General features: G+C 37.2%; 1 protein-coding gene and 1 long non-coding RNA gene across 4 annotated transcripts in view; one reads left to right on the forward strand and one right to left on the reverse strand.

The window, feature by feature from the left end:
* VSTM2A (V-set and transmembrane domain containing 2A) overlaps positions 1–2,611 on the reverse strand; it is a 50,687-nt gene extending 48,076 nt beyond the window's left edge. For 2 of the 3 annotated variants that reach the window (XM_050307450.1, XM_050307459.1), the window contains exon 1: positions 2,104–2,609. In XM_050307450.1, coding sequence (XP_050163407.1) covers positions 2,104–2,182 — 79 coding nt within the window. In that variant the 5' untranslated portion in view covers positions 2,183–2,609. Of the gene's footprint in view, positions 1–2,103 lie in introns of all 3 variants that reach the window. The other variant, XM_050307467.1, reaches the window with a different exon arrangement.
* Positions 1–26,670, forward strand: LOC126635872 (uncharacterized). Its single transcript, XR_007627818.1, has 3 exons — positions 1–1,098; positions 21,593–21,714; positions 25,022–26,670. It is a non-coding gene; the product is annotated as an uncharacterized LOC126635872 (long non-coding RNA).
* The last annotated feature ends 399 nt before the right edge of the window (positions 26,671–27,069 follow it).

Consider the following 27,069-nt stretch of genomic DNA (forward strand, 5'->3'; position numbering starts at 1 on the left):
CACACATTATCTTCCCTGGTTTGTCTTACACATAGATATGTTTTTACTCCCTTATGCACAAATCCATCCTCTTTACACTCTCAGTTCTGCTCGTGGGAAATGCTATAGACCCCCCTGCTTGCACCCATGGGCTAGTGAAGTTTCACATAATTAGGTCCGAATACCCTCGGGTAGAATGCAGTATTTCACCAGATTCACTGAGAGATTTTGTGCAAGACCAATTTAGGAGAGAAAAAAAAATTCAGACTGATTTATTGTATTTTGTAGGGCTGACCTGGAGACCTGTAAATTGTTAAATCTCCTGCAGCCAGCTGAAGCAGCTATTGGCAGAGGCACCTCTGGACACTCTTCTGAGGTGCATATTACAATCACTCATCAAATGTCCATTTCAAATGCTTTGTCTGAATTAGTTACTGTTTCTGAGAACCTCTGCTTGCAAAGTTATGTATAAACAAACCAAAAATCAATCTTCTCTCAGTCCTAGCAGACACTTTCTATAACTAACCTTGACATTTGTATCCCAACCCTTTAACAAACAGAATCTGCCCATTTCTGCTAGGTTTAAAAACTAATCCTGATAGACTTAGTCCGGGGCATCAATAATTGTTTAAATCTCAGTCTTTACTTCCTTCTCATCCTTTCCTATAACTCACTTTAAAATTGTGCAACATAATGAGTCATGATAGTCAAGTGAGGGGGACTACAGACAAACAATGTAATAAATAAATGCCGTGTTTCAAGAAGAGGAAATTTGGAAAGACACTGCAATGTCGCTTTCTGTTGTTTATTGTTAACAGATTGACTAGAGCATATTATGATGCGAAGGAGATGCGATGCGAAGGAAATATTGCTCGTTGTCTCCTCCCCTCTTCCTCTCTATCCAGTCGTCCTAGCCAACCTGGAATTGGTGGGATAATTTGGTAACCAGTGTTACTTCTCCATCCCCTTTTATTTGTGCCTGGCAACACATACTTTCAAAGCTACTACCTTCATATTTCACAGTGTCCCCTTTTCCGACCCCCACCCCCAGCAGTCAGCGATTGCTAGTCACCGAATTAAGCTACCAAATGGACTGTGCATTATGCGTGTCCGGGGCTAGTAAGTTTGTTTTGGGTTTGGTTTTATTTTCTTCGTGTTTGTTTGTTCGTTCTCTCCCCCTCCTGGTCAGTGTGCGTGAGCGGTGCGGGGACACAAGGAGGGGAATACAGACGGCATCCCCCCCAGCTGCACCGCCAAACGCAAAGCCAGAGGGGAGCTGCCGGCAGGGAACGGCGGGCAGGGAGCAGGGGACGGCGGGCGGGGGGCGGTAGGAGGGGGCTCGGGGAGGAGGCACCGGGCGAGTCAGCGGGCAGCGGGCGAAGGGGGCGGCCCGGAGCGATCTGTCCATGGTGCTGACAGCGTCGCCACAGCCTCGGGGTCCCGAACAACCGGCTCCTGCAGCGCCGGGGCTGCTTGAAATGCAAGGCGCGCCTTTCGGCAGAGAGGGAGGGAGGAAGGCGGCGGGGGTGGGGGGAGGTATTCAAAGAAGTCGATTTTGTCTTTTTCTCCCATTTTTGTTGGGGGGGGAATGGTAGAAATACACAGTCACAGAATCGAAATGAAGGTCTGACTGAGGGTTGCAGGATAATAAGAGAGGAAAGGGAACACAGCACGAAAGGAGACCGCAACATCTTGGGGGAAGCAGTAGGTTTAGCCATCCAGGACTTGGTCTAAATGCAATAATTATGCATGCACGGGGAGGTGTTTCTTGTACGCATACCTGCCTATATACAAACAGGCAGAACGCAAACACATGCATGTCCGTTCCCCAAAACCCCTTTAACAGGCGAGGTGCCTGCAGTCAAGTAAGGAAGCCTGTTATTTTTCTACTTTGGGGAAACTTCTCACTTCTTTTCCTTTTTACAGACAATTTTTTGAACTACATGTAAACCTGATTCTTGTTGTCCTCATCTTTATCCATTTTGGTTGTTTTCCTTCTTTCACCTTTCTTTCTTTCTTTCCTCTTCCCCCTCCCCTTCACAGCCCCCTTCCTCCCGAATCTGGTTCTCAGTCTGTTTTAGCATAGAAAACCACGCACACACATTTGACAATAAGGGATCTTACCTTGGGTAGAAAGTCCTTGTTGAATATACATAACCGAAAAGAAAATGAATCCAACATAAGCTAGAAAGATCCCCATCATTCCAAGATGAAGAAGTCACATCAGGGTAAAAAAAAACCAAAGGTACCCTCAAAAAAGAAAGAACTGATGTGTGAGTGTATGTACGTATCTCTAAATATATGAACAGAAAGAAATTTGTAATGTTACAAAAAGGCTCTGTATTGTAGCCCTGGCTGCGACACTGGCAGCATTCTGCTACTCGATGGAGTCTTTTTCCTTGAGAAGAGCGAGTATTGCAATACAGTGTGGTTCAGATGAGCTGTCTCAGGCGCTGTGTTGCTTGAAGTCCAGACTCAGACTAAAAAAAACACAAACCGTTGAAAAGTGGGTATCAGCTGCCTTCTGCGCCTTTTTTTCAGCTACCTGGCAGCTTCGTCCAACGTCAGCTCTTGCTGCTCAGGATGTCGTGATGACTGCCCTCCCTACACACTGATCCAGCTTGGGAAGAGAGGAGTAGGGGAAAGAAAGGAGGGGGAGGGGGAAGAGAAGTCTACCGTGCTTGCATTGCTTCAACTTTTCCCTCTAATGGCTGCGATAATGTCTTTAACCCTTCCCTCTCCCGCCCCATTCTCTACACCTCTCTACCTGTTCTGACTTGTGCTGGTTCTGATGCTGGGGTAAAGCCGCGGGGTTTTTGATGCAGGTTTTTTTTTTTTTTTCCCCAATAGTGTACAGTTAATGATTGTAGAGAGAGCAGGGACCCTTTATTGTACTGATGTAATCTTCGTTCTTACATCGCAAAATACACAGTGGCTAAGAGGGCAATGCAGTGGTTTGATTTTTGGTGAGTTAAGCTGTTTCTGTTTTCTCCTTTTCCTCTCCCTCTTACAGGGTCTGAGGGGAAAATAGTTACTCAGTAATCCTATCGCACGCACTACTGCCTGCTCCAAATAACTATGCTTCTAGCATCCTACATTAAAATGTTCTTCATTTTGTCTTCAAAGACAGATAAAGAGGAGGATACTTAGAGTGTGTTTAGGTGGCAATATACAGATTTCTGCAGAAAAAAATACTTAGCTAGATACAAATGGATTTTTATATGTTACAGATTATTCACAGTAATATATATATATTTATGTACACCAGAGAAGGTGTTTACAGTATATTAAAGAATATTTCCTCCCGCAGTGAATGTTTTCTTCCCTGTTTCCTGTTTTCTGCCCATGTATATTAATAATGTTTAGACAAGACAGTAACCTTGACTGTATTAGTTGATCAAAACACCCTGAAACACATCTGCACTGAGAGAAGTTCTCTGACTGAAGTCGTCCTGCTGCTTATAGTAAGAAGCCATCTAGAAAGTGCTTGTTGCACGAAGCAATCACCAAATACCTTCTTAAGGCTGAGACAAAGACTAAATAGAAACTGAAAAGAGCACCTGATAATCTCTCAGACTGCCAAATAGCTGAATGCAACTGCTAATAACAAACTGAAAAAAACTACAAGCCATACCAATTAAGAGAATTTTATCTGCATGGGCAATATGTTTTTCTGGAACAGAGCAGGTTCTATCCTTCCTGGCAATAGAAGTGCAGCAGTTCCACAATGGCACAAGATGCAACTTTCACCTTACTCACTGCACCAGCCAAATCATTGCATGCATACAAGACATCTGACACAGCTGCAGAGATCTCTTTCACAGAACTAATTCTAACTGACTAGAAAACAACCTTTTTGTCTAAATTTTTTTTTTTAATGACTGCATGAGTTTCCATCTTTGTTTATGAAAATAAGGGAGCCATTTCCCCATGGTAATAGCCTATTCCACTGTTGTCATATATAAAGTATAGCAATAATTCTGAGTCAAAAATTAGTAAAATAAATTAACTATCATAAATCAAATAGGAAAACAATTATGTTACCTGAAAGATTTCCTATTACCACAGAGTTTTAATTACTTCAGAGGAGGTCATGATATATATATTCAAAACCAAAGAAAGCCTGTAAAACAAAAGAAAAATTCTAGTCTTTAAAGGTGGTGGACCTGAATTATCTGAAATAGCCAAGAACTGTCACTGATTCAGTAATTAAACACATACTGTAGAGGTCTTTACAGGTTCAGATGGTGAATGTTTCAATAATTTCCATAAAAGAAATCAGTTCCTTTTCAGATTGGTAACCAAAATTCTAAGTCACTCCTGAAAATGGAAGCTGATTATAGGATTCACTTCAAACCCATGTACGTCATCAGTAATCAGTTAAAATTACAAATTAGAGACATAATAGCACCAACCAAGTTAAATGTAAATTAGACAGGAGGAAAAAGAATCTAAGCAGTATTACCTGTTTTAGAAGCAAAGCAGAAAACAAAAGTAGATCACTTTTTTTTTCTCTTTTATTTGCCTATTCCAACTCAAGACACTTGATAGGTAACTTTAATTTTATCAGTTTGTAATTTAGAAAGAAGAATATTTCTCCCAAATACCCTGTAGTCAATGGAACTAATGAAAATTATATTACTGTCACAGGGATGTACAAAATAATATATATGGTTATTAAAATATCAGAATAGAGAATGTATTAGGAAATGGATTTAATGGAAAGAATCTTAAAACTTGGTTACATATTTATTATTTTTACTTTATTTATGTGCTGCAGCAAGCCATATGATTCTGCAAAACACTTTAAGCAGAAAGCAAAAATAACCCACCTCATGCTATTAATGTTAAAATTCACTCTGATGGATGTAGATTCTCCACAATCAGCCATGCTGTATGAATCTGGACAGTGAATATATCTAGTTACTTGGTATGAAATCTCTGTCTTTTGTGCTGTAGAAAGAGTTTTGATGTAGCCTAACTTAAGTGTACTTTATGACATGAGTGATATGCTTTATGTGAGGTTTCCAATGCATTTTTTCTCCCTCTCAATGACTCTAATAGATGAATCATCTCTGGACACTCTCTCAGGTCATAGCCAGAACATTCATGCACAAGGGAATGACTTTTCAAATATGCCAATCAAATGTAATAATAGAAGACCCATTTATGATGCTGTGGAGTTGAATTATATAGATTTCTTTGTATCTTACTACTACTTCAGTGCATATTCCAGATCAAATGCTCCTTCAAAATCTTAAATGCCCATGCATGTTCACCATTCTGCCAGCTTGCAGCTCCTAGATCTATTTATCTGTTTTAAGAAAAAAAATGTTTATGGAGGTTGATTCCAAGTTCAATAAAGGTTAGAAATGAAAGCTATTGTGCTGCTAGTCAGCAATAAAGTTGGAGTGCTTTGGTCTCATAAACACATGGACTAGTATGGGCTGCCTAGCCCTGCAAGAAGCTGATCAGCTGATGACTGAAACTATGACTGAGTGTTGCCATCCAACAAGCTCAGTTAAAAAGGAAAACAAAAAAAGTTACCTTTTTAATATTTTTGATATTTTGACTGGTATTTTCAGCTTTTTTTTTTTTGGTCATTATTTCAAATCTTTACTATTTAAAGGGAAAATTTGTATCATCTGATGAAATTTATAACTTTTAGAAGTTAAAAAGGAGGTTGGTCCTCTTTACTGAGGATTGCTCTTTGGCTTTGTTAACCCAAGAGCTCATATGAGCCTCTTTCAGGATGGCATTGTTGCCTCTTGCCACTCCCCCTGCAATTAGAATATGGGGAAACAGAAGAAAGGCAAGAGAAAAGAAAGATTTTACAAGGAGACAAGGCACCAGTGTAGGGGCTGAAAGTCAGAAAATGTCAAAACGAAGTTTGTCCATCCGCTTATTTTGTTCATTTCATTCACAGGCAATTATGACCTTCTTCAGGTGAACCTCTCTTATTCTGGACTTTGGCTCATACTTCACTCAGCATGAGCCAAAATTCTTCTGGTATAAAATGGCTTCTTGCTCAGTCCCAGAAAATAAAAGATACTGTAGTATATGATACTTATACTTTACAAGTATTGAAAGAGAATGGATGCCTTCATCTCAGTGCAGCTAAGTTCTGGCTTGGAGAAGCAGACCCTCTCTCTGACTGCCAGAGTTCCTGAGGGATACTCCACAGTACCTTACACCAGATGTTTCACAGACGTTCAATAACAGTGTGCTTCTCATTTCTGAATGCCTGCCTCAGGATCCTGATGATGGTTGAGATGAAGAAGCACTGAGCAGTCACAGCTGCAATTAAAGTGAATGGATGCTGTGATTGAAGGTGCAGATTATTATAAAGTGTGACAAAACCCCACAATCTGGACCCTGGGTAGCTCAGCATTGATTGTTGTCTACGTGTCTCTGCTGCCTGTCTGTAAAGGGGAATATATTACTGTGTCACTTCGGAGAGGTATTGTTAAGATAAATTAACCTTCAGGAGGCTCTCAGAGATTTGCATGATGAGCATCATAGGGAAGCCCAGAAGAAAATGCAGAATTCTGCCTTCAGCTGAAAGTTTGAGTGGTGTGCATGGGTGAGGCCTAGAGACACACTCTGAACAATAAAAATGAACAAAATGTCAAAGAACTACTGATTAACTGAATTCCATTCTTTACATACTCTTAATGAGGTGGGGGAAGATCTAGAAAAAATCCCTGTCACAGTATATTTAAGGACTACATGATTTTGCATATGAAGGCAGGTAGTTTAAGACTTGCTTTGCTGTCTCCTGAGTACTTGATTTTGCAGCTTTAAAAATGTTCTTTCAGTACAGCTTTTGTCTTATAGTAGAACATTTTATAGCTCTTTACCAGTTTCTCTCTCTACCATTAGGTAGCTGGGAAAAAAGGCCACAGAACCTTAAAATGAGACTTTAGGCATCAATCCAAATGCTTTTTCCTGGTTTTCACATTGCTTTTATTAGAGAAAAGCTAAAAAAAAAAAAAATTAAAAAAAGCTGTTTTAAGCACAGTTTGTATCTCAGGTTTATGGAAAACAGGTGAAACTAAACATACTAAGCAGAAGACCTTCATATTGCATTACTCTTCTTATGAACCTCCTCCTTTTTCTTGTCCTTTTTTTTTTTCCCAGTTGGTTCATACCCAGAATAGTGTAGAAGTATCTTTACAGTAGGATGATTTCATTCTGATTTAAGTAAATTTTTAAAAACTGGAGTTCCTTAGTTCTTTAGTATCATGTGATCAGATCTTTTTAGCAAATAATAAAAAAAAATTAGATGTAGAAATGCTATTGTAGGATTTTATACTGTCTGAATTAACAAATATTGACTGCAGATCTTCTGAATTCAGCCTTCACTGAAGTTCCAGTTTGATTTCCCCTTTTTTGCCTCTTGGTATCCTTGAGAGCGTTACTCCCAAACACAATAGTAGCTGAGGTGGTTTCTCGGAAGAAAGGCACACTGGAGGGCAGACAGTGACTGGGCTGTTTTCTCCATTATTCACTGTGCTGTTACTGAAGAGTGTGCTCACCATGTTCAAAAGAATGGAGAAGAATGGAGACACCTATCAAGCTGGTCAGATAGAAAACTTCATTCCTTTCTTTGAAGGCAAATAATACTCTGTCCATGAAAGAATTATTACTTTTTTTTTTCTTATGTAGAGTTGGCCCCAAAATTTGCTTGATTCCTTAAGATTTGTCAGTTTGATGAAGGAAAAGTGTTCTCACAGTGCTAAAAAAGAAGACTTAATTTTTTAAAGGAGTAGTAAAAAGATACTTCATGGTGTATTATTTTCACTTTGTTAGTTTCTCCTTTTTCCCTGTCTTCACTAGAACAGACATATTGGGAAGTAAACTGCACACTGAAATAGCAGCAAAGAAAGCAGAATAGGTGTTACACAGGGGTTTTTTTGTGTTTATTTTCTTTTTAGTTTGAAGTTTTACAATGAATCCTGAAGGTAGAGAGTAGCCTTAGGGAAAAACTATTTTCTTGAAAGACAAGTTCTTTATTTAGCACTTGAAAATACTTTTTCTGTTGTTTCATGGTAGGTGTTATTTGTTAGTTTGTTTTTGAGGCAAAGACTTATTCAAATAAGTCTTTATGCACAACACTGCTCTGTGGTAATTTTTGTTATGTTGCAATTTGCAATTAAGTCTGTCAGTTAAGCCTTACGAATGTCAACAAGTTGTACAAGTTTAACTGTATTACAGTCTTATGAATTTTTACCTACTTTAACAGTTGCATTTCAGAAAAAAATCCCAGTCCATACCAAAATTAAATTATGACATTGCTGTCTACATTAAATTTTTTAAGATTTTTGGTTTGTTTTTAATCTGTACTAAGCCTAGCCCTCTTGTGGACAGTTCTTTAGTGAAGGAGACAGCTGAGGATAGGAACAGTTGTTTACGACCTTTTTCAGCAAGGTGGGAAACTGGAAGCTAAGAGAGTCCGTGCAACTTGCAAACAAGACAGACCGTTCGATCATTGTCTGTCTGTGGTCAGCCAGGATAAGATCACTACTTATGGTTATTTACCCAGAAAAGCAGGAGGCACTTACAAAGATATTCAGTTCCTTTCGGTTGTTCCCAAAATACATTTATAGGCTTTTTTTTTGGATTTGTTAGTTTGTTTTGGTTTGATTTGGGGTTTTTTTTGTTAATTTTAAAAACAACAAGGAAACCAAAGAAAAGCATAAACTCATGCAGTGAAGTACACCTAGCTTAAAAAGGATGAGCTCTCTGATTTCATTAAACTAGAGTCTTTCATTATGTTGCTGATGGGAGCAAATATAAGAATTTTAAAATACAGTAGGCTCTTTGTGTCAACAATGGGTATTGCACATCTCTTTGAGGTAAGCCAGTGACAATGCAAAATGCCTACTATAATGCACTTTCAACATATTGGAAAGCTTCATGGAGGAGATGGTGAAAATCACCATCATAACTTCAGCTATTTGCATGTAAAGTTATTCATTTTTTTCTGTAAATAAATCCACTTTCATCATTTTAACTCCAAGTATTTCTTTTGTTTTAATTTTTATGTAGTTCAGCGAAACTGCTACCATAGCAGATTCAACCTGAGAAAGGAACTATTTTCTTCAGAGAGAAAAAGCAAAACTCAGCACTTGTCTTTGGGCACTATTTTACTGCATTTGCCTGCCTATGAGACAATAGCTTTCAAGTAAACACAATAACTGTGAGGTTATCTTCACAATGCAGGACCATAAAGCCAAGTGGGATTGGAGGCCTCAGAGATCATTGCAAAGTAGGAAAGCTTTTATTACAAGGGTAGCTGGTAAGCAGAAGCTCTTTTCATCTGAGCTTTGTCAAAAAGAAACTGTCCAATTTTTTACATACTTACCTTAGAAACAGTCTGATTTTTATCTCATCTTTTTTTTAGTACCTACCTTGGTATAATAAATCCATCATACTAGATAACATCCATAGATCAACAGTTCACAGCCTAGAGGGAAGTGCCTTTTTCAGTAATCATTTATTAGATACTCACTTTCTTTAACATTTAAAATTGGAGTAAAAATGGCAAAAAACCTGTAATTTTGATTGTTTGAACCTACTTTGGGACATGGTTTAGTGGTGGACTTGGCTGTGCTGGGTTAAAGGTTGGACTCAATGATCTTAAAGGTTTTTTTCCAACCTAAATTATTCTATAATTCAATGATTCTACTTTAAGGAGGCATATTCTTTAACAACTAAATAAATTTTTGATTGGCTAAGTACAAGTATTCATCATCTTCTGTACAGGAAAAGGCTTAAGGACTATTCATGATTCTGCATTTTGACAACACAATTATTAATTAGAAGCTTAAAGATAGAAGTGGATCCATGTTGAAGTGTGAATATGCCTGTGATTAAATGTTAGGATTTGTTGATTGGAAATGATTGATAGGTTACTTTGTTTTTCAAGATGATTTATCAGGAAGATTTAATTTGAGCTTTCTTTTTTTTCTTTGTTTGTTTGGGGTTGTTTTGAGGTTTTTTTCCTTTTATTTTGGTTTGGTTTTTTTTTTTTTTTTGAGAGATTTAGTTTTATAACTATGGTTTGGAATATTGTTAAATAAAATAAACTATAAAATAAAACAAAATGAACTTTAATTGGTCTAAACTATTAAAATATCTTCCTATCTTTGGGACATTCCTACTATCTCCTCACTTCCAGTTTGACACAAAAGCTGATTTAACTAATCGGAGTCTTTTATTTTATTTCAGTGGCCTAGAGTTCACAGTTTCTCTGGATAATATGGAATAGTGTTGACTATAAAAATCCCATCTGTCTCACTCACTTGGACATTGTCAGTGTGTTTCTTAAAGTAAAACTCTTTAAAATTATTCTCAGAAAAAAAAATCTTATTTAAAAATAACATTTCTGAGTTGGTTAGTCAAACTGCCAATGTTTAACACTTGTGTGGTCAGGAGGTCTTGTGCTTTTTTGATTATAATGGAAAAGCTTTTGGGATGTATAAGGCTTGATCAGAATTCATATCCAACATTGAATGGACTGGAATGGACTACCCAGGGAGGTGCTGGAGTCACTATCCCTGGAGGTGTTTAAGAAAAGGCTGGATGTAGCCCTTAGTGCCATGGTCTAGTTGACAAGGTGATGTTAGTTCAAAGGTTGGACTCGATGATCTCAGAGGTCTTTTCCAACCTAGTTGATTCTGTGATTCTGATATTCCATTGAACTAGATTAAGAACTTCAGTATCTTTTTAGTCACTATCTGTTTTTCTTCATGTATTCTTAAGTATTCTTGTTCTTTTAGCTTTACACAATGTTAGGTATCTAAGAAATACCATTTTTAGATGGGTTGTTTTTCCAATGCTTCATTTGTCATCTTGATTACTAGCTTGACAGGGTAAGAAAAAAAAAAATGACCTGAAATAAAACTTCTGAATCTCTGTAGTTTCTTTCAATTTTTCTCTTCATTCTTTCCTTTCATTATTTTTTCTTTTTAAATTTCTTTCTGAATAACAGGGTAATATCTGGGATACAGGAAATACAAAAAGCCACACACCAACCCTAACATTGTAGAGTACGCATGATTGTAAGTGCCCTTCTTTGAAACACTTGTAAAGGATATAATTCAGAAGCTGGGAGGGGGGATCTATGAGAGGAGACTGAATTCAGACACAGCATGTTGTATAACCAAACAAAAGAATAAAAGAATGCTGCCTTTCATTGTTTAATATTCCTAGCCGTAAGGTGGTACCACTTACGATGTCGAAAAGTAACACATGGTGGGGCATATAATTAAGTGAAGCCCAAAGAATAATTATGCAAGTGCAGCTCAGCGTAATGAGGAACCAGTGATGGGGGTTTTAATATCCTATTTTGACACTAAGTACAAAATTGAAATGTGACGCTAATACATCTGTTGGAAATGGAAGAAACCTGCAGATGCAGGCATTTCAACCAAAAAAAAAAAAAAAAAAAGACTATATTTACATTCCATAGAATAGTACCATTCTATATTTTATTTAAGTAAAATAAAATTTTATTTATTAAGGGCTTGATATAATCGCAGAAGGAAAACCTGAGAATATCCATTTTCTCTAAATGGAAACTGGCTCCATCCCTCTGTTGAAATATTTATATTTTTCTCTTTAGTCATACAAATAAAATGTCACAATTAATCTGAAAAGTGCAATAGCAGTTAAAGTCAAGTTTTTCTAAGCTATTCAGAAGAAGCTATTGCAAACTGAATATTTTGGCATGAACCTGTTCATGAGGGACAACTCTGGGGTTGCCATAAGAGCAGCTTTTTGCTACCACTCCAGAAGATTACAAGAGAATTTAATTGATACAACATTTGGAAGAGTGAAAAGTGTCTGTCCAAGATAATTCTCTAATTCTGGAACCTAGCTTGAGTTAGAGTGGGCTTTCCTCTGACTAAGCGAGATGTATTTTAAAAGGAGAAGCAGAAGGTGTCTTGAACTTCATCCTTGTTGCTGCCATTGTGCTGTAGGTACAAAGGTCATGAAAGTAACAACTCTAAGCCATGTTTTGCTGGCAGTAGTTGGATGTTCAACACTTCTCCAAAATACGAGAGTGTCAGAGACTGGAAAAGTTAATGACTTACGCATTTTAACATCACCAAAAGACTTATGCAAACTGAAAAGAAACACCTACTCACTCAGCAAAGCCCACCCCTCTATGAATACTGCCAAAGGACCTTCAGATCAGATAAGTGTCCAACTATCCTGGGTACAGATGCATACCTGAAGCTACAAACTGGATTCAAGATAAGGGAAAAGGCTAAGAAGAGGCAAATCCTGCAAGATGGGAGAATTCCTCTTATCATGCCAATGTCCTCCCTATACATGATAACTCTTCGCATCCAGCCTGGGCTATGCATCTCAAATGTCGGACCACGATGGACTGTGATTGACCATGATTGATGCTGACACAATAGGCAGCTGCAACTGTCTTAGGAGATGTCAGAGGCTTGTGAAGTGTCCCATGACATGATCCATGGCAAAACTCCCCACCCCAGGGAGGTTCAAGGCTTTCCCATCTGAGCCTAAAGTGTATAATTACTCGTGACATCTTTTGTGGGGAGCTTCCCCCAACCCCAGCAGATGAAGTCCACCACTTCCACTAATAGATATGGAAGCTGCAACCTCCGAGTTTCATCACTGGATCCAGTGGGTGGTGACTATATACATCTTTCCACCTTTATCCTTTCTTTCCCTTTCTCTCCTTTCTCTCTCTTATGCATTTCCCTAAGTCTTATCTTTATGCTTTAATATTGCTATGCTTTAATGTTGCTATAGTGCTATAGATGCTTTAATATTACTGTATTGCTATAGATGATAACACCCAAAATGGCAACATGCCTGTTTACTTTTGAAAGAAAATTGTTCTGAAATAAACCCTTCATATATATATTTACAAACACCAATTATTCAGTGTCATTTCACTCTAATCAGTCCCAAGGGATTTATTAATAAGAACCTAGGTTACCCTCTCCTTCTGGGGCGGATCGTAACAGGGACCAACTAAGCTGCTAATGATAAAGCTGTCTACTGGTATTATTAGGTTTTCTAGACTATCTCAGGTATGGGGTCAGCAGTTACACAACTGTGATTCCTTCATCTGTTTGAGAGTGCAGCTAGAAATGAGTCAGGATATCCCAAGGTGTCATTTAGGCACTAGTTTCCTATGCTTAGGCAACCGATGCTCTCATAAGATTTCCATGGTTCTATCCATTCTTCCATAAAATAAGAGACCAAGAGAAAGACATTAACATTCATCTATACTCATATAATCACTTAATGGAATGAAAAATCGTAAGATGGAATATAGATATAGAAATACATGAAAAATCAAAATAAATCCTGGTGGTAATAATGTTTTCTGAAAATGCTGATATTAAACTTTAGTAACTGAAGAAAGCTTTGGGAAAATGATTCTCCTGTTACTGAGATCAAGGAATTCTGTCTTCTGTTTCTTTTAGATTAAAAAAAAAAAAAAGGAATATTTTCCTCAGGAAAATTTTGTAAGGTTTTGGTAGAAAAAACTCTCTCTTTGAACTTTGAAAAGCTTCACCTCTTGATGCCAAGAGAAATGGTAAGGAGTTGGTGTTGCACCATGAATTCCAGTGGTGTCTTGTACTCCTAATAGTCTTATTCTATAATTTTAAATCAGTATTCTCTAAACAGTTGAAGAAACCATTTCGAGTCAGGAAAAAAAAATGGACTTTGATTTCACGCTTCTGTACAGGCTCCTTCAGCAATTGGAAACTCACATCTGCAGAAGGCTTTTAATTGTTTTAATTGTTTTCAATTATATATATAAGCAGTAAATACCTTCAGTTCTAGCTGGTTTGTACTATTTCAAAATAATGCTAAGAAAATCTGAATTATTGGCATAGTACCTGAAAGACAAATAAATAATCCAAAATGTCTTTTTTATCTGGACAACTATTTGATTGAAGAAAATTTAAAATACAACTCAAAAGTTCATTTAAAATTTTGCTTGGAAGACAAAGACAGGGATAAGGTGAACAGAGCACAAAATCACTTAGATCTCTACAAGTAAAAATGTATGTCCTTTATTGTAGAAAAGAAGTTGGCTGACCCTGCTGTTCATGTCTGACAACCTGACCCATAAACATTAGGAAGAAGCTACCTGCCAAGAATGCTCAATTTACGTTCCCTGCCACATCTTTACAGCTGGAACAGAAGATGCTTGAAAGCTTTTTTCCTTCCTTTTTTTTTTTTTTTTTTTTTCCTAAATAGCAAGGCAAAAGTCTGCCTTGTCTTGAATCTGAAGTGGGACAGTAAGTCATTCTAGTTCTTTGTACTGTAAAGTTAGAGGCATTGCAGAGGGCACTGCTCTGTAATATAAAACCGAAGTGAGTGTTTCAGGTACAATTCTCTCCAGTGCTGGTGTAACTACTGTGATGGTAGTTACCACATAATGCACAGCACTGCTACACAAGTTGACTCCTGGGGCGCATTTAGTAAATTGAAAAGGTCTGTGAAAGCACAAAATAAAGAAAGATGGACTTTTCTTCTGAGCACAGTGGTCTCATTCCTGCAGGTTCTGTGAAGAGAAATAAGTTAAAAGTTGTCCAGCAGCAGCAACTACCCTTGCACTTAGTAAAAAAGGCTGTCTCCATTCTTGGCCTGGAAAACCACAAAGTGATGCTTGCAGAGAAATGCCTTCCACCAGCAGACCACAGTAAATGTGCAGGGCAGAGAGCAGGGGGACTTTCATACCATGACTACTGAGGGTTTTTTTGAAATCATATTGATTTCTCTGCCTGTCACTGTCCCAAATCATACCCTGGCTATGCCCATTAGCTCTGGTCAACAAACAAAAGGCCAGCCTCTGCTCCAGTACAATACAGAAACTGACCTGAAACACCCATGAGGTATTGGGAAACAACAACCCACAGTAGAAATTTTTTTCCCCCCAGTGAGCTATCTACATGTCAAAATGCAGTTTTATAATGTTTGGATTAAAAAATGCAGTTCAGCCTATCAGGAATGCATTTAGAGGAGCTCAGTTCTGATTCTTGTTCTGTCATTGACTTCTCTACTTCATTGGGAACACTGCATATAATTAGAAGTCCTTCATCCAGATTTAAATTAAGGATGATAACTTTGTCTGAAGAGCTCTAGAATTCACCGATGAAAGCTAATGTGTTGGTCTTAAGTTAAACTTGTCAGTGGTAACTCGCTAAAACTGCCCACTTGCTGTAGCACAGCGTCATTACTTTGTACACCCAGTTTGTCTGAGGGTGATGTTGAAATGTCTGGGCCTCACTGAGCTTTTCTGGCATTGCATTGCCCTTTCTGGGAGTGCCATATGTCAAATCTTCAGCCTTGATAGCTACAGTGAGTTTCTACATTTTATGTCTTGTAGAGTCTTACTATTAAAAATGCACAGAGACAGACAATTATATGCAGGATTATTTAAAAAAATATTTTATCTGGGGTTTTTCTCTTGCATACTTTGGAAGGATAATGAACAGGACAATGGATTAAAAAAAAAGAAAAAAAAGGCAAAGATAATCTTTTCAGCTGTTAAGTATACCTTGGTTTGGACTCTTTTTGAATCTGGTGTGCAGGTGTGACTTTTTCTCCTGCTGCTTTTCCATAGTTAGTTATAAAAATATGTCAAGGCTTTTCACAAAACAAATTCTTTGAAAATGTGTCTTTTTTTTAAATTATTTTTATTTATTTATTCTTAGAGCAACAGCTATGTAAGACCTCTTTAAAGGTAAACAGCAGGAGCAAGTCCAGACAGTAAATGTAGCACATCAACTCTTTTCTTATGAATTCTTTCCCTCCGTCTCCCTCTGTCCCCCTCTCCACTGCAAATAAAGGACTGAAGAAAGGAAGAAAAGACTTACACAGCAATATTTGCATCCATGCCTTTAGCTAGTCACATTTTCCTAGCTTGAAGTGATATGCATTATTGAAGAAAGTCCAGGGTTCTCAAGTAAATATGTGCCACTCAAATAAAAAACTGCACACTATACTCCTCTGTACTCTTGGGAAGTGTTTATAATAAATTGCATACAACCCAGTTTTCATTTTTCATCATTACTTTAATTTTTCAGGGAGCAAATATTTTAATGAATGTCTCAGATATATAGGGGCTGGTCAAAATGATCTAACAAATTGTAATAATTGTTGAATTAACACCACAACATTGTGACAAAGTGATATTCAAATGTGGTTGCCAGCTTTCAGCCATGTAAGTCCATGCTCAGGCTAAGGGTCTGTATAACAGTTGGCACTGTGAGATTTTGGGTGTCTAACCTCAGGTGTCTGGCTTAAAATATTGGGGTTTTGTTGCACAGAAGTACAGTTAGTTATTATCTAGGAGTTAATTAACCAGTATAAATTAATTTAGTAACAACTTCCTTTTATTGCAACCTGACACAAGGAATCTGCAACAATAACTAGTAAATTACAACTTGAGCAATTCCCCATTAACTGCATAATTTCTCTCATAGATCCTGCTTCCATAACTTGTCCCACTAAACATTTTACTGCTTATAAGTTAGGATAATTGCAGTGGGCTGAACAGTGTCTGAGATTTTAAAAAAAAGCTTTAGGGGGTGATGTATAGTTGCTCTTCCTGTTTATGACGACCTGACAAGGGTCAGTTATTTATAACTTTTTTATAATTTCCTTGAATTGTGGTTCATTTAACTGATATCTACCTGTGTGGTTTTGGTGCCTGGCTACTAGTCTGATCTACTGGCAAGATATAATTGTTTCAAGGTTACATAGCAGAAGCTTTCTAATCATATGAGCTCCATATTCTTAAACCATTTGGAGTTTGGTATTTTAGCAACCTCCAGGGACTTCATGAAAGGAACTTAGGGTGAAATGCTCAACATTTCACCATGTGGTGAAATGGTGGTTGGTGCATCTCCAGAGGAGGTTTAATATATATATATATTATTCTTAAAGAATTTTGTTCCAGTTTTCTTTCAGAGACAGATTCATTCTTTCTTTAATATTAAAATGACCACATAATTTCTGTGTGTAGATGTGCATATTTATACATGGGGAGAAAGTAGGTAGCACTATTTGTACTGGGCATTCAGGTGTACTGAGCAATGTCAGCAAAGCTTTCTCAATACCATGTACTTCCAAGTATATACTTCCCCTTGACTATATGTGTGAATACCTTGTGTTTGTGTTAGCTGGGAACTTTAAAAGACATTATTCAAGGGTTATTACTGTAGATATCTTTATCAGAGAAACTTCTACATATGATGGGAGATGGATGTGAGTTGGGGTCCCAGAAGAGCATATCCATTCAAAAAGCTTGCCTGACATATTCACTTTCTTAGGTTACATAAAGCAATCAATGCCTTGGTTTGTACATTTGGGTTAAAGCACTCATCATTTAATGTGCAGGATTCAGGATAATATCTCTTCCGAACCCAAGGATTTCAAATGCAAGTTCTGCCTTGCAAGGATAGTGTGCTAAACAGGATTGTAAGCTATTTTGGACAAATATATTTGTTGTAGTTCTCAATTATGAAGCATCTTGTTGTAAGATATTTTGCAGGAAAGAAAAATATTTAGAAATTAGGAAGCTTTATTTCAAGAATGTCCACTGGTGACTGTTAAATGCACTAGCCTGGATGCAGCTTCTGTCTTATAAAAAGAAAAAAAAAAAGTGTGTGAGAAAAACCTTAAGCTTCTTGTATTTGCAAGGTGGAAAGTTATGTCTGTCCATATTTCAACTGTTTCTTACACTCTTCCTTTAAGTAACCTCTGCTAACCATTGTTAGACATGAAACTGAGTGACCCTTGGTCTGTTCCAGCATACATCCCATTATGTACTTAATGACACATCTCTGTGCTTTTTTATACCACAGGACCCAACTTCAGTCTCAGAGAAGGCTGACTGAGCTGTGGGAATGAAGTGCTTTAGAGCATGAGGGAGGTTGCTTCTTCAAGGCCCCCTGCCTCCCTCTTACAGAAGCTGGAACTCCTACCACGCACGAGGCAAGGCTACAGAGGCTGAGGGCATTGAGGGCACTGATGATGAGGGCATTGAAAAGCTGATTTCTATTTCTGTCCCTGATACTGCTGCAGAGTTTTTGACTGATACCGAGGCAAGTTGCTTAAAATACATTTGTTGGAGTGCTGACTAATGACCTTTCCCATTTCTCTAAGACCTGCTTTTGATACTTGGTGATAGGAAGTCCCCAAATGGAAAGGCAGCTGGTACTGATGGACTAGTGTGGAGGATCTAGTTACTGGGAGGTGTGATTTGAGCAGGGTGAGCAGGCAGAGCACTCAAGTCTGAGTCATTGCAGAAAATGAGTTCTCCAAATCAATGGTTCTTAATCTTGGTGCTTTAGCTATCCTGTGTAAAATGAGGATAATATTGCAGTCATACTTTATAGGCAGTTATAAAAGCAAGGCATTGCTGTTCGTGAAATATAGTCATGGGTACCACAGAGAAGTCTAAACAAATGGCTTCAAAGGAGAGCTTGAATAACGCTGTGCAAACAAGAGCTAAGGCCATACTTTACGAAAAAATAATAATAATAAATTTTTTTTTTTTTAGCACCTCATTACTTTTCCTGAATGTAATCCATTCTTGTACTGAGAAAGAAAGACAGGAGTCATGTGTAAGTACTGACCAAGTAGTTGAAACACAAGACTGAATTAACACTGCAGAGGTGACTTTTTCTGCCTGTCATTTGCTTTTATTTTCTGGCACTGAGGGTGTTTTTTAAGGTGGCATATGTGTGCCATATGCACTCAAGGTAATATGAAAATGAGGTTAACTCATAATAATGAGGTGCTCATAAAATTCACAAAAACTTAAATAAAAATCAATGACCTTACTTTTTTTTTTTTCTTGTTGGTTCCATCCAAAGATGACAATTTTTAATTTGAGGGGCAAGCTCCTAATAGCTGATTTTAGCTACAACAAGTTATATGGTGACTACCAGAGTCAGTAGAACCCCAGACTCATCTGGTGTCACCTGACATCTGTCCAAGACTTTTGAGGGATGCACTCCATTAGTTTCAGAGCCACTAACAAAGCTAGTGGAACGTTCTCCTTATATTTTCTATAGATTGCCTGATGCTTTCTAGATAAGCTCTTATATAACCTCAGGATGTATTTCAAAAAAGAAATTAAGGTACCCATAGAAAAACAATTATGCCTTGTCACCCAAAGAATGGTGCCATACAAAAATGGATGCTTCAGGCAGATGAATCAGAAACAGGGCAAGAGACCTCAGAGAGAAAGGTGTGATATAGTCTGTACACAGGATTTAGAACAAATTCGTCAGGTATGTCAACTTGCTGGGAACAGTTTTTTTGCCCAAATTGAATTGTATGAACACTATTCCTGATTTTTTTTCATGTGTCTAGCACTTATTCGAACATAGAAGCTTCTGTGTTGCCCTGAAATAGGGAGCCAACTAGAAGAGCAAGAAGTCTTTTTTGGAAGTTGGCTTTTTTTTTTTTTTTTAATCTTCAACTTTTTAAGTTCTGATCTCTGTAAAAGCTTTCTAATATTTTAAAACAGAAATAAACAATCCATTTTATTTTACATCCTTTGGGAGCAACAAATTGCTTCTTTTTGGCAGTAAGGGGTAGGGGTTATTTGATTTATGTGTGTGAAGAATTGATAGAAGAAAGCTCAGCAGAATGAAATGAATTTTGAATTTAGTGCTGAAAGCAATAAAGGGTCATTTCTCAGCCAAGCACCTGTGAAAATTTTGTGTTCCATATTCACAACCTCCTCCTGCAGGACAGCGAATTTATTGGTTCTAGTGGTTCTAGTGAGAAGACATTATTGCTGGGATCTTGTGGTCACTGTAAGAACTGAAGTCTGGGAGTTAGATATGATCTCATAGAGTCCTCCCAAGACCAGTAGATTGACCTTAAGCTGAAAACAGTCTCAATTCCAGATGCTGGAATTACATCTTCACAAAAGCAGTGTAAAGCAAAGTAACTGATGCTGATTAAAGTTGCACATTCATTTCCTCCTAAGGTTTCTTTTCAGCTGTCTATAACCCTTTTTTGTGTGTGTGCTTTTTACTTCTTTTGGGCTTGAAATTTGACATGTAAGTTCTTAAGACAGAAGCTTATACTTACACTGAGCAAGTGCATCTCTTTTCTGACTAAAAAGAGAGAGAAGAGTCATTGCCTTATGTAGCTTTCTTATCTAATCTCATTTCATATTACATTTAGTGAGTGCTACTGGAAGAACAAAGTCTTCAAATCTCAGCTGTGGATTGCATCAGTCCAAGAAAAATTTGATGCACTTTTTCACATTAAGGAGTTTAGAAGCAGACTATATACACACATCTCAAGGTTTCTTTGCTGCAGTGAGCTACTGATTTGCCATGATTCCTGATATTGAAGTGTGTCAATGTTCTTTTAAGGCACAGAGCTAAAAAGTGTGGGCTTTCAGTTAAAAAAAAACAACAACTAAACCAAATGTGCAGTACATTGAGGGCCCAGACTGAGGAACATACATGAACATTCATGGAGACTTGCTTTGCACAGTGAAAGGAGTTCCAGAAAGAGTTGCAACTGGCATGCAAAGCACCCATATCCTTTATTCCCCTTTAGCTGGTCATTGTGTTAACTATGCAGGAATAACCGGGGAACATTCATAAACAGTCTTAACATAAATAAAATTCTTATGGCAATGTATTTTTGCCTAATACAGGTTCTAAGAAGGAATTGCAAATTACGAGTAAATAAGTAACTAGTTAGTTGTTGAAATAACATGTGCTACTGCTAAAGAAAAAATCTTCAGAAACTGATGTCATTAAGTACACAGGAAAAGTGTCAGTCCTCTTGGTAAAGAAGATATGTTTAAGAAAGTTCACCTGTATACATTCATAACAGTGTGGATACTTCAGTAAAAGACTGTTGAAGTGATGGAGAGTGACACCGGTATAAATGGACAAAATTCATTTTAGGTTGTTATAAATATCTAAACTCGAAATCTCACATTTATAAAACACACATATTCCTTATTTCTCAGAGAGAGACAGCTCTTGTCATTGACTGACAGAGGATTTGATCTTCCCCCTTTTAGTTTTCTGAATAACCTGTCATTCAAGACAAAAATTACTGGGATGAATTTTCTGCGTTGTCTTGTAATGATTGTCTTATTGGTTTTTGGTTTGTTTGGGGGTTTTGTTTGTTTTGATTTGTTTGGAGTGTTTGTGGTTTGTGTGTGTGTGGTGTACGTGTGTGAGTTAAAAGATTAACTTTTTTTAACTGCCTACTCTGCAAATTCAGCCAGGAGTCTGCTCTTCGTCTCTGTTACATCATCAGCAGCAATAAATATTCTGCAGCTGGAATTCATCTGTCAAGTTTGATGGTGATACATGAGCTAAAGTGAAATCCCGTACCTGTTGTGGTTTTGCAGGGCTAACAATACAAAACCTTTGTTTTATTCAGTAAAGTAAGCAGATACACATCAATTGCATATGGGGAATAGATTGGCTGGGTAAGAATTCAGAATTTTTACAATAATTTTTCAAGCTGTAACTGCACTTTAAAGTTTTGAATGTGGTGACACAGCTAGTTTGACAGCATCACCGCTTTAAACCGTTTAACTTCACTGCAGGGTACATTAACACACCCAGCCTTGCCATCAAGGAAAGGATCACACTCAAATCCTGAAGTAATAAAGTAAGTGCTCCAACAATCATCGTCAGCAGACAACCACTGACCCACCTTCTGCCTGCGGTAAGCATTTCTAGCCACTGAACTTCAGCTTATCTTCTCCTTAAGAAAGAAATTGGTTACAAAAGGACAGTTTTATATACTAATAGTGTTCTTGAAATTATATTTAGAGTATAAATTTGACATTGTAATTATATGATATGCATAAAAAGAAAAGCAATCTGAAATGTCAGAAGTATACTGCGATTCAGCATGTTTTATCATAATACTATATGTAACTTGACATGCTTTAACTTACTATTTTAAACCTTAGATTTTCTAGGTTGATTTTTCAAAGTGAAGAGTAGACATTTGTTCCTTCCTGCCATAAGCAGATGTTCATGTGTGTACTTATGTGTGATAGTTATGTTAGTATCAATTTGCTTAGAAAAAAAATGAGCCTTGTACGCATTTGTATCTTAATTATATTTCTACTATAATAATTTTCTGGAAAATGTCATTCCACTCAACATATTCTCAAAAATTCACCAAGAGCACAAGCCCTTTAGGTGTTTGTCCACTAAACATTCAGTTCATACATGTTTATGGGTGAAGCTCTAGGATTCACCTTCATAAAATTTGCAGCAATGTATTTTCATAATAAAAAAAGATTTGCGAGCAAAATAGTGTGAATTTTATTTCAGAGGGGACTGAAGCTTTATGTAAACTCAAAATCATAGGATCTGATTACAGAGTGCCAAGAATACATATATTGGAATCAGTCCTCTTACTAGCACTAACGCACTGGTAAAATAAGAACTGGGCATATGGTGATTATGTGGAGTTGTAGTGAAAAAGCATAAAGAGTATAGTACTTTTGTACTGTCACTACGTAACCTTTCAGGAGTGTGAATACAGCAATAATCATCATTCCTTTAGGTCAACGTATCCAAGGAAAATGTGCAATACTAACCAAAGTCTTTGTAGCCTCTTACAGTGGAACACTGTTTGTTCACAGGCATCAGTAAATTATTATTTTCTTTCCTGAATCTGAGATCTGAGGCACTTAGACTGTATTAAGGCTTCCCACATGCTTTTTTTTTGTTTTTTTTAATATCCAGAATTCATTTTTATGTCATTGTACTTGACTTTTTGGGTCCATCTAGCTGAGGAATTATAGAGAGAAAAACTAGAAGGATTCCTAAAGACTGCTAACTCCAGCAATTATCTTCAAGGGGTTATACTCCTTGATGTGTGATGTGTTGTATCTAATTATGTTTCTCCAGCTTATTCTGGACTGCTTCTCTATCTAGAATAGCTGGATTGTGCAATCTTCTCAGGCAATTTATTCTACTTCCCATCCTTCATTACGAAAATTATATGTGATAACATATATATATATTCTAATATTACTTCCTTTCTTTAAATGAGCCCAGTTATATTTTGTTCTGTGCCTGGTGGCATGAAGAAAGCATATACCCCATTCTCTTCATCAGCAGAAAGGACCAGTTTCCATGGCTATGACTTCATGATTTTCCATCCTATCCCAACCCATCCTATTCCCATCCTACAAGCCCAACTCTTTCATCAGTGGAAGTTTAGTTAGACTATTGATCTATCCCTGTGCTCTTTTCTTATTTATACATAGGTCTTTTTGTTATTGGAAAGCTAGACTTTATAAGTCTATAAATGGTATTTCTTTCTAATATGGCCAAAGAAAATTTGTTGAAATGATCTCCACATAACTACATTTTGGGTTTGTGTTAGAAGAATTTATAAACTTGTAGTGCAGTAAATATGATTTTTCTGTTGCTAATAACAGACCACAGGCTGCCCATTAACCTCCCAGCACATGTTTCAGTGTTTTTGGACTGCTCTTGGCCTTTCTGGAACTGTGTTTTAGTTTGCATAACTAAAAACTGTTATCTAATGACCAAGAGATTGTTACATCCTACAGTTAAGGTTTTGTATATATATGTTACTAAAACACATAGGCATACATACTTTTAATACACATATATGGATGTATAACACACCGGTTGTAATAACAAGTAGTTATTCTGTGCAATTGAGCTATCCATGGTCATGGACTAAAATGCTGTGCAGAGAAGTATGGGCATGAGTTGGAAAGGGAGGCAGAGGAGGGTATGGGAGACTCAGGGCTGTAACAGCTCAGTTAGGACGATTACCACTCATCCAAGAAAGGTAATCTTGTGAGGTGGCTAAAGCACCTTCAGGGGTAACTCTGGAAATAAAATGAACAAATATCCAATACCACATATAACAAATCTGGATGCAAAGTGGAGTTGTAAACCAGTAAAGAAAAAAGCATAGTGTAGGACTAAATGAATAATAATTCCCCCAAGTGGGCCCTATAATGAGGAAGAAGAAATCATCAGTGTCAATGCCATACTCCTCCCAGCATAGGACATGGGACATTTGTCATCTTGCCCCAGCTGAAGTCATCAATTAACTGAGGAGCCAAAGTGGCTGTGTAAGGGTGGGTAGAATGTCAAAGAAAGGACGTAGGCACTAGAAGGTCTGTGTGTACATATCACTTGAACTGTATTTATCTTGAACTATCAGAATTAGGATCACTGTAAGGACTCTAATAATAACTCTCTGGTTATTGTGTTAAGATTTAACTAGACTAAGAATATATTTTTTGGGTATTTTCCTTTTGCCCATAAGAAGACTTTGAATCTATTTAACCAGTAAAAATTAAAACACTCTCTGTAACACGGTGCAACAAATTGATATTAAAATACAACGGAGGTTAGGTATTTCCAACTTGTAAGCAGTTTTAAAATTTAATCAAAATATACTTCTCACCAATGTTTTTATATTAGTCTTCATTAGTTAATGATGAAAGTAAGCAAGATTTATTGGTTACTTAAAACAAGTTAGCGAAAATAAGGAAAGTCTTTTGGATATAAACAACCCTTTCAGTCAAACACTTGATCCACTTGTTCAGAAGCAGCAAAATGAAATTTAAAGATCAAATCACTGTAAGTATGCAAAATGTTTTGTGTTCATGTATATAAAGTATTTTATTTCATGGTTCATTATAAATCAAGGCTGTGCCCACACTTACTAATTGCAGTGTTCTCTTGTTGGCCCTGCTTGGAAAGGATGCTGATTGCTTTAGTACATACAGGATCCAGATTAATTTATTTCTTGGAGGAGAGCCAAGCAGAATTACCAATTATCTTTTTGCAAGTATTTGGTATATTCCACATTTATTTTTAACTTTGAGATTGCTGTTTCTTATTTGTCTTTGGGGTTTGAAAGCCTCCCTTACTGAAGTAAAAAGGCATCACATTCATTTGAATGATTATTTTTTGTGTGTTTTTTGAATGGGGAAACTATAAGACTGCTTCTTACTCTGCAGCTAAGGAGTCTGGAAGAGGGAGAAGAAAATGTCAGATTGGGTGACCAGTAATAGAGTTTTCTTTTCCTGCTGTATTCAGTCCTGACTGAACATTAGAGCTGACTTTTACCTAGTAAGTAGTCACATAACATTACATTTAACAGTACTCTGTAGTACTCTGATTACAACAGCTCAACTGATGATTTAACTTGTACAGTTTTAGGAGATATACTCTTGTAGGAATTACATAACTGCAGGAAATTTTGAGAGAAAAGGGTGTCATGAACATGGAAAAGAGCAGCCTTGCCAGATTTACCTATATGGTCTCAAAAGACTGTGATGGTGTATATGGCAGAAAAAGGTTCACTTCGCTGTGTTGCTTTTTCTGTTGCCACTGATTCAAATACTGAAGCAGTGGCATTACTTCAATCCCTGCAACGTGGTATTAGCTACTTCAAAGCTATACTCTTTTTATTGGGCTGAATGTGCACTGAAGTAAAAGTTTCTGACACACTATAAAAACAAAAACTATGCTAACTTTTGTGTACTAAACACAATGAAACTCATCTCTAACTTCAGAAGACAGTGTAGACATTCGGTCAAAGTTAAAAATTGAAAGTTCCTTTATAATCACTGGAAACAGAGAATATAATTTAAATATTTGCTTTAAGATGGATTACATCTTTGACTCCATTGATCATGAACTTATTTTTATAGCCTCTAAAGGAAGCTTAAGGTGAGTAGTTCAGATATTGATCTCTAGTTGAATATTTCTCCATTAATCAAATAGCCCATTACACTTAAAATATTGTATTGACAAAACAGAAACACACCTTATATACAAAGTTAAGAATTTATTTTTAGTGTAATGGAAGTCTTAAAAGCTTTAAAGGCTTTAAACAAATAAGTAAGTACAATACAATTAAAATTGTTGTATGCACAATTTCTAGTACCTATTTCATTTTTCTGGTGTTATGCACATCCATCCAGAACTGCGGAGGACAAGAGGAAAACTCAAAGGATGTACAAGAAGTGGAGAAAAGTTTACAAAGAATACAATGAGGACTGTGTTTAAGTGATTGGATTTTCACACCGGACCTTCACTCATATGGACAGTCAAAAGCACCCAGAAATGACAAGTTGCAAAATGGTTTTAAGTAGTGTTGTTAATGCATGTTAAAGTTAAATGTACCCCAGTTATAAATTCATTATTTTTTTCCAAATGTGTTTTCCCCTCACAAATCCCTAATCCCTGATTGGTTGTAAAATCCTTCATCCTGATAGGTCGAGATTTGCCACAGTGTGGGCGGTCTCGACACACCCCTGAGTGTTGTTATTGGTCAAGAGTTAATGTATGCGTGTTGTTAATCCCTCATTGGTTCTACCCTGTTGTCAATCCTAAACTCCTCCCAGTTTCCAGACCCTTCCATCCCCGAACCTATAAAAACCCTGTTCACCCTCAGTTCTTAGTCAGTGTACCTGTGCTCCTGTAGCCCTCGTCTAATAAATCATCTACAGCAGAGCACGAACCCCTGTGTGCTGCGTGTCCTTTCCATCCACCCAGACTGCGGCACAGAACCCTTTGAGTACTGAGGTGAGTGGTTTCAGTCTGGCTGGAGGAAGAAGGGAGATTTAAAAGGAGCTGAGAGTGTCCCAGACTCTTCACCAGAAGGACAGTGATGCTGTTGATGGTGTTTCTTTCTCTTTTTTTTCCCCTGAAAAAGTGTAAAATCAATCACAATGGCATCCTTTTCCTCACCATAGGGTCTGCATGGGACTAATTTTTATGCTTTCTAACATGCTTTACATCCTGGTCTGCCGTGGTCTGCAAATCCATGTCACACTGAAATTTCCTGTATACATTGTGGGTTAGATAACGTTGAATACTTGTTCATTGTTCTTTTTGTTATGCTTAAACTGGTTTTACCCAGCTGTCATGATTGTATTTCTTTATTTGCACTTTTGATGAGTTGTTTCCAACTCTGGACTCTTCAATGTCAACCTCCTTCTTACCATCCCATGTCTGCACTGTCCTACACTGCATCACCTGTTCTTCATTTCAAGGGCTC

This window comes from Myiozetetes cayanensis, unplaced genomic scaffold (assembly GCF_022539395.1).
Source record: "Myiozetetes cayanensis isolate MyiCay16 unplaced genomic scaffold, myiCay2020 scf1, whole genome shotgun sequence".
NCBI lineage: Eukaryota > Metazoa > Chordata > Aves > Passeriformes > Tyrannidae > Myiozetetes > Myiozetetes cayanensis.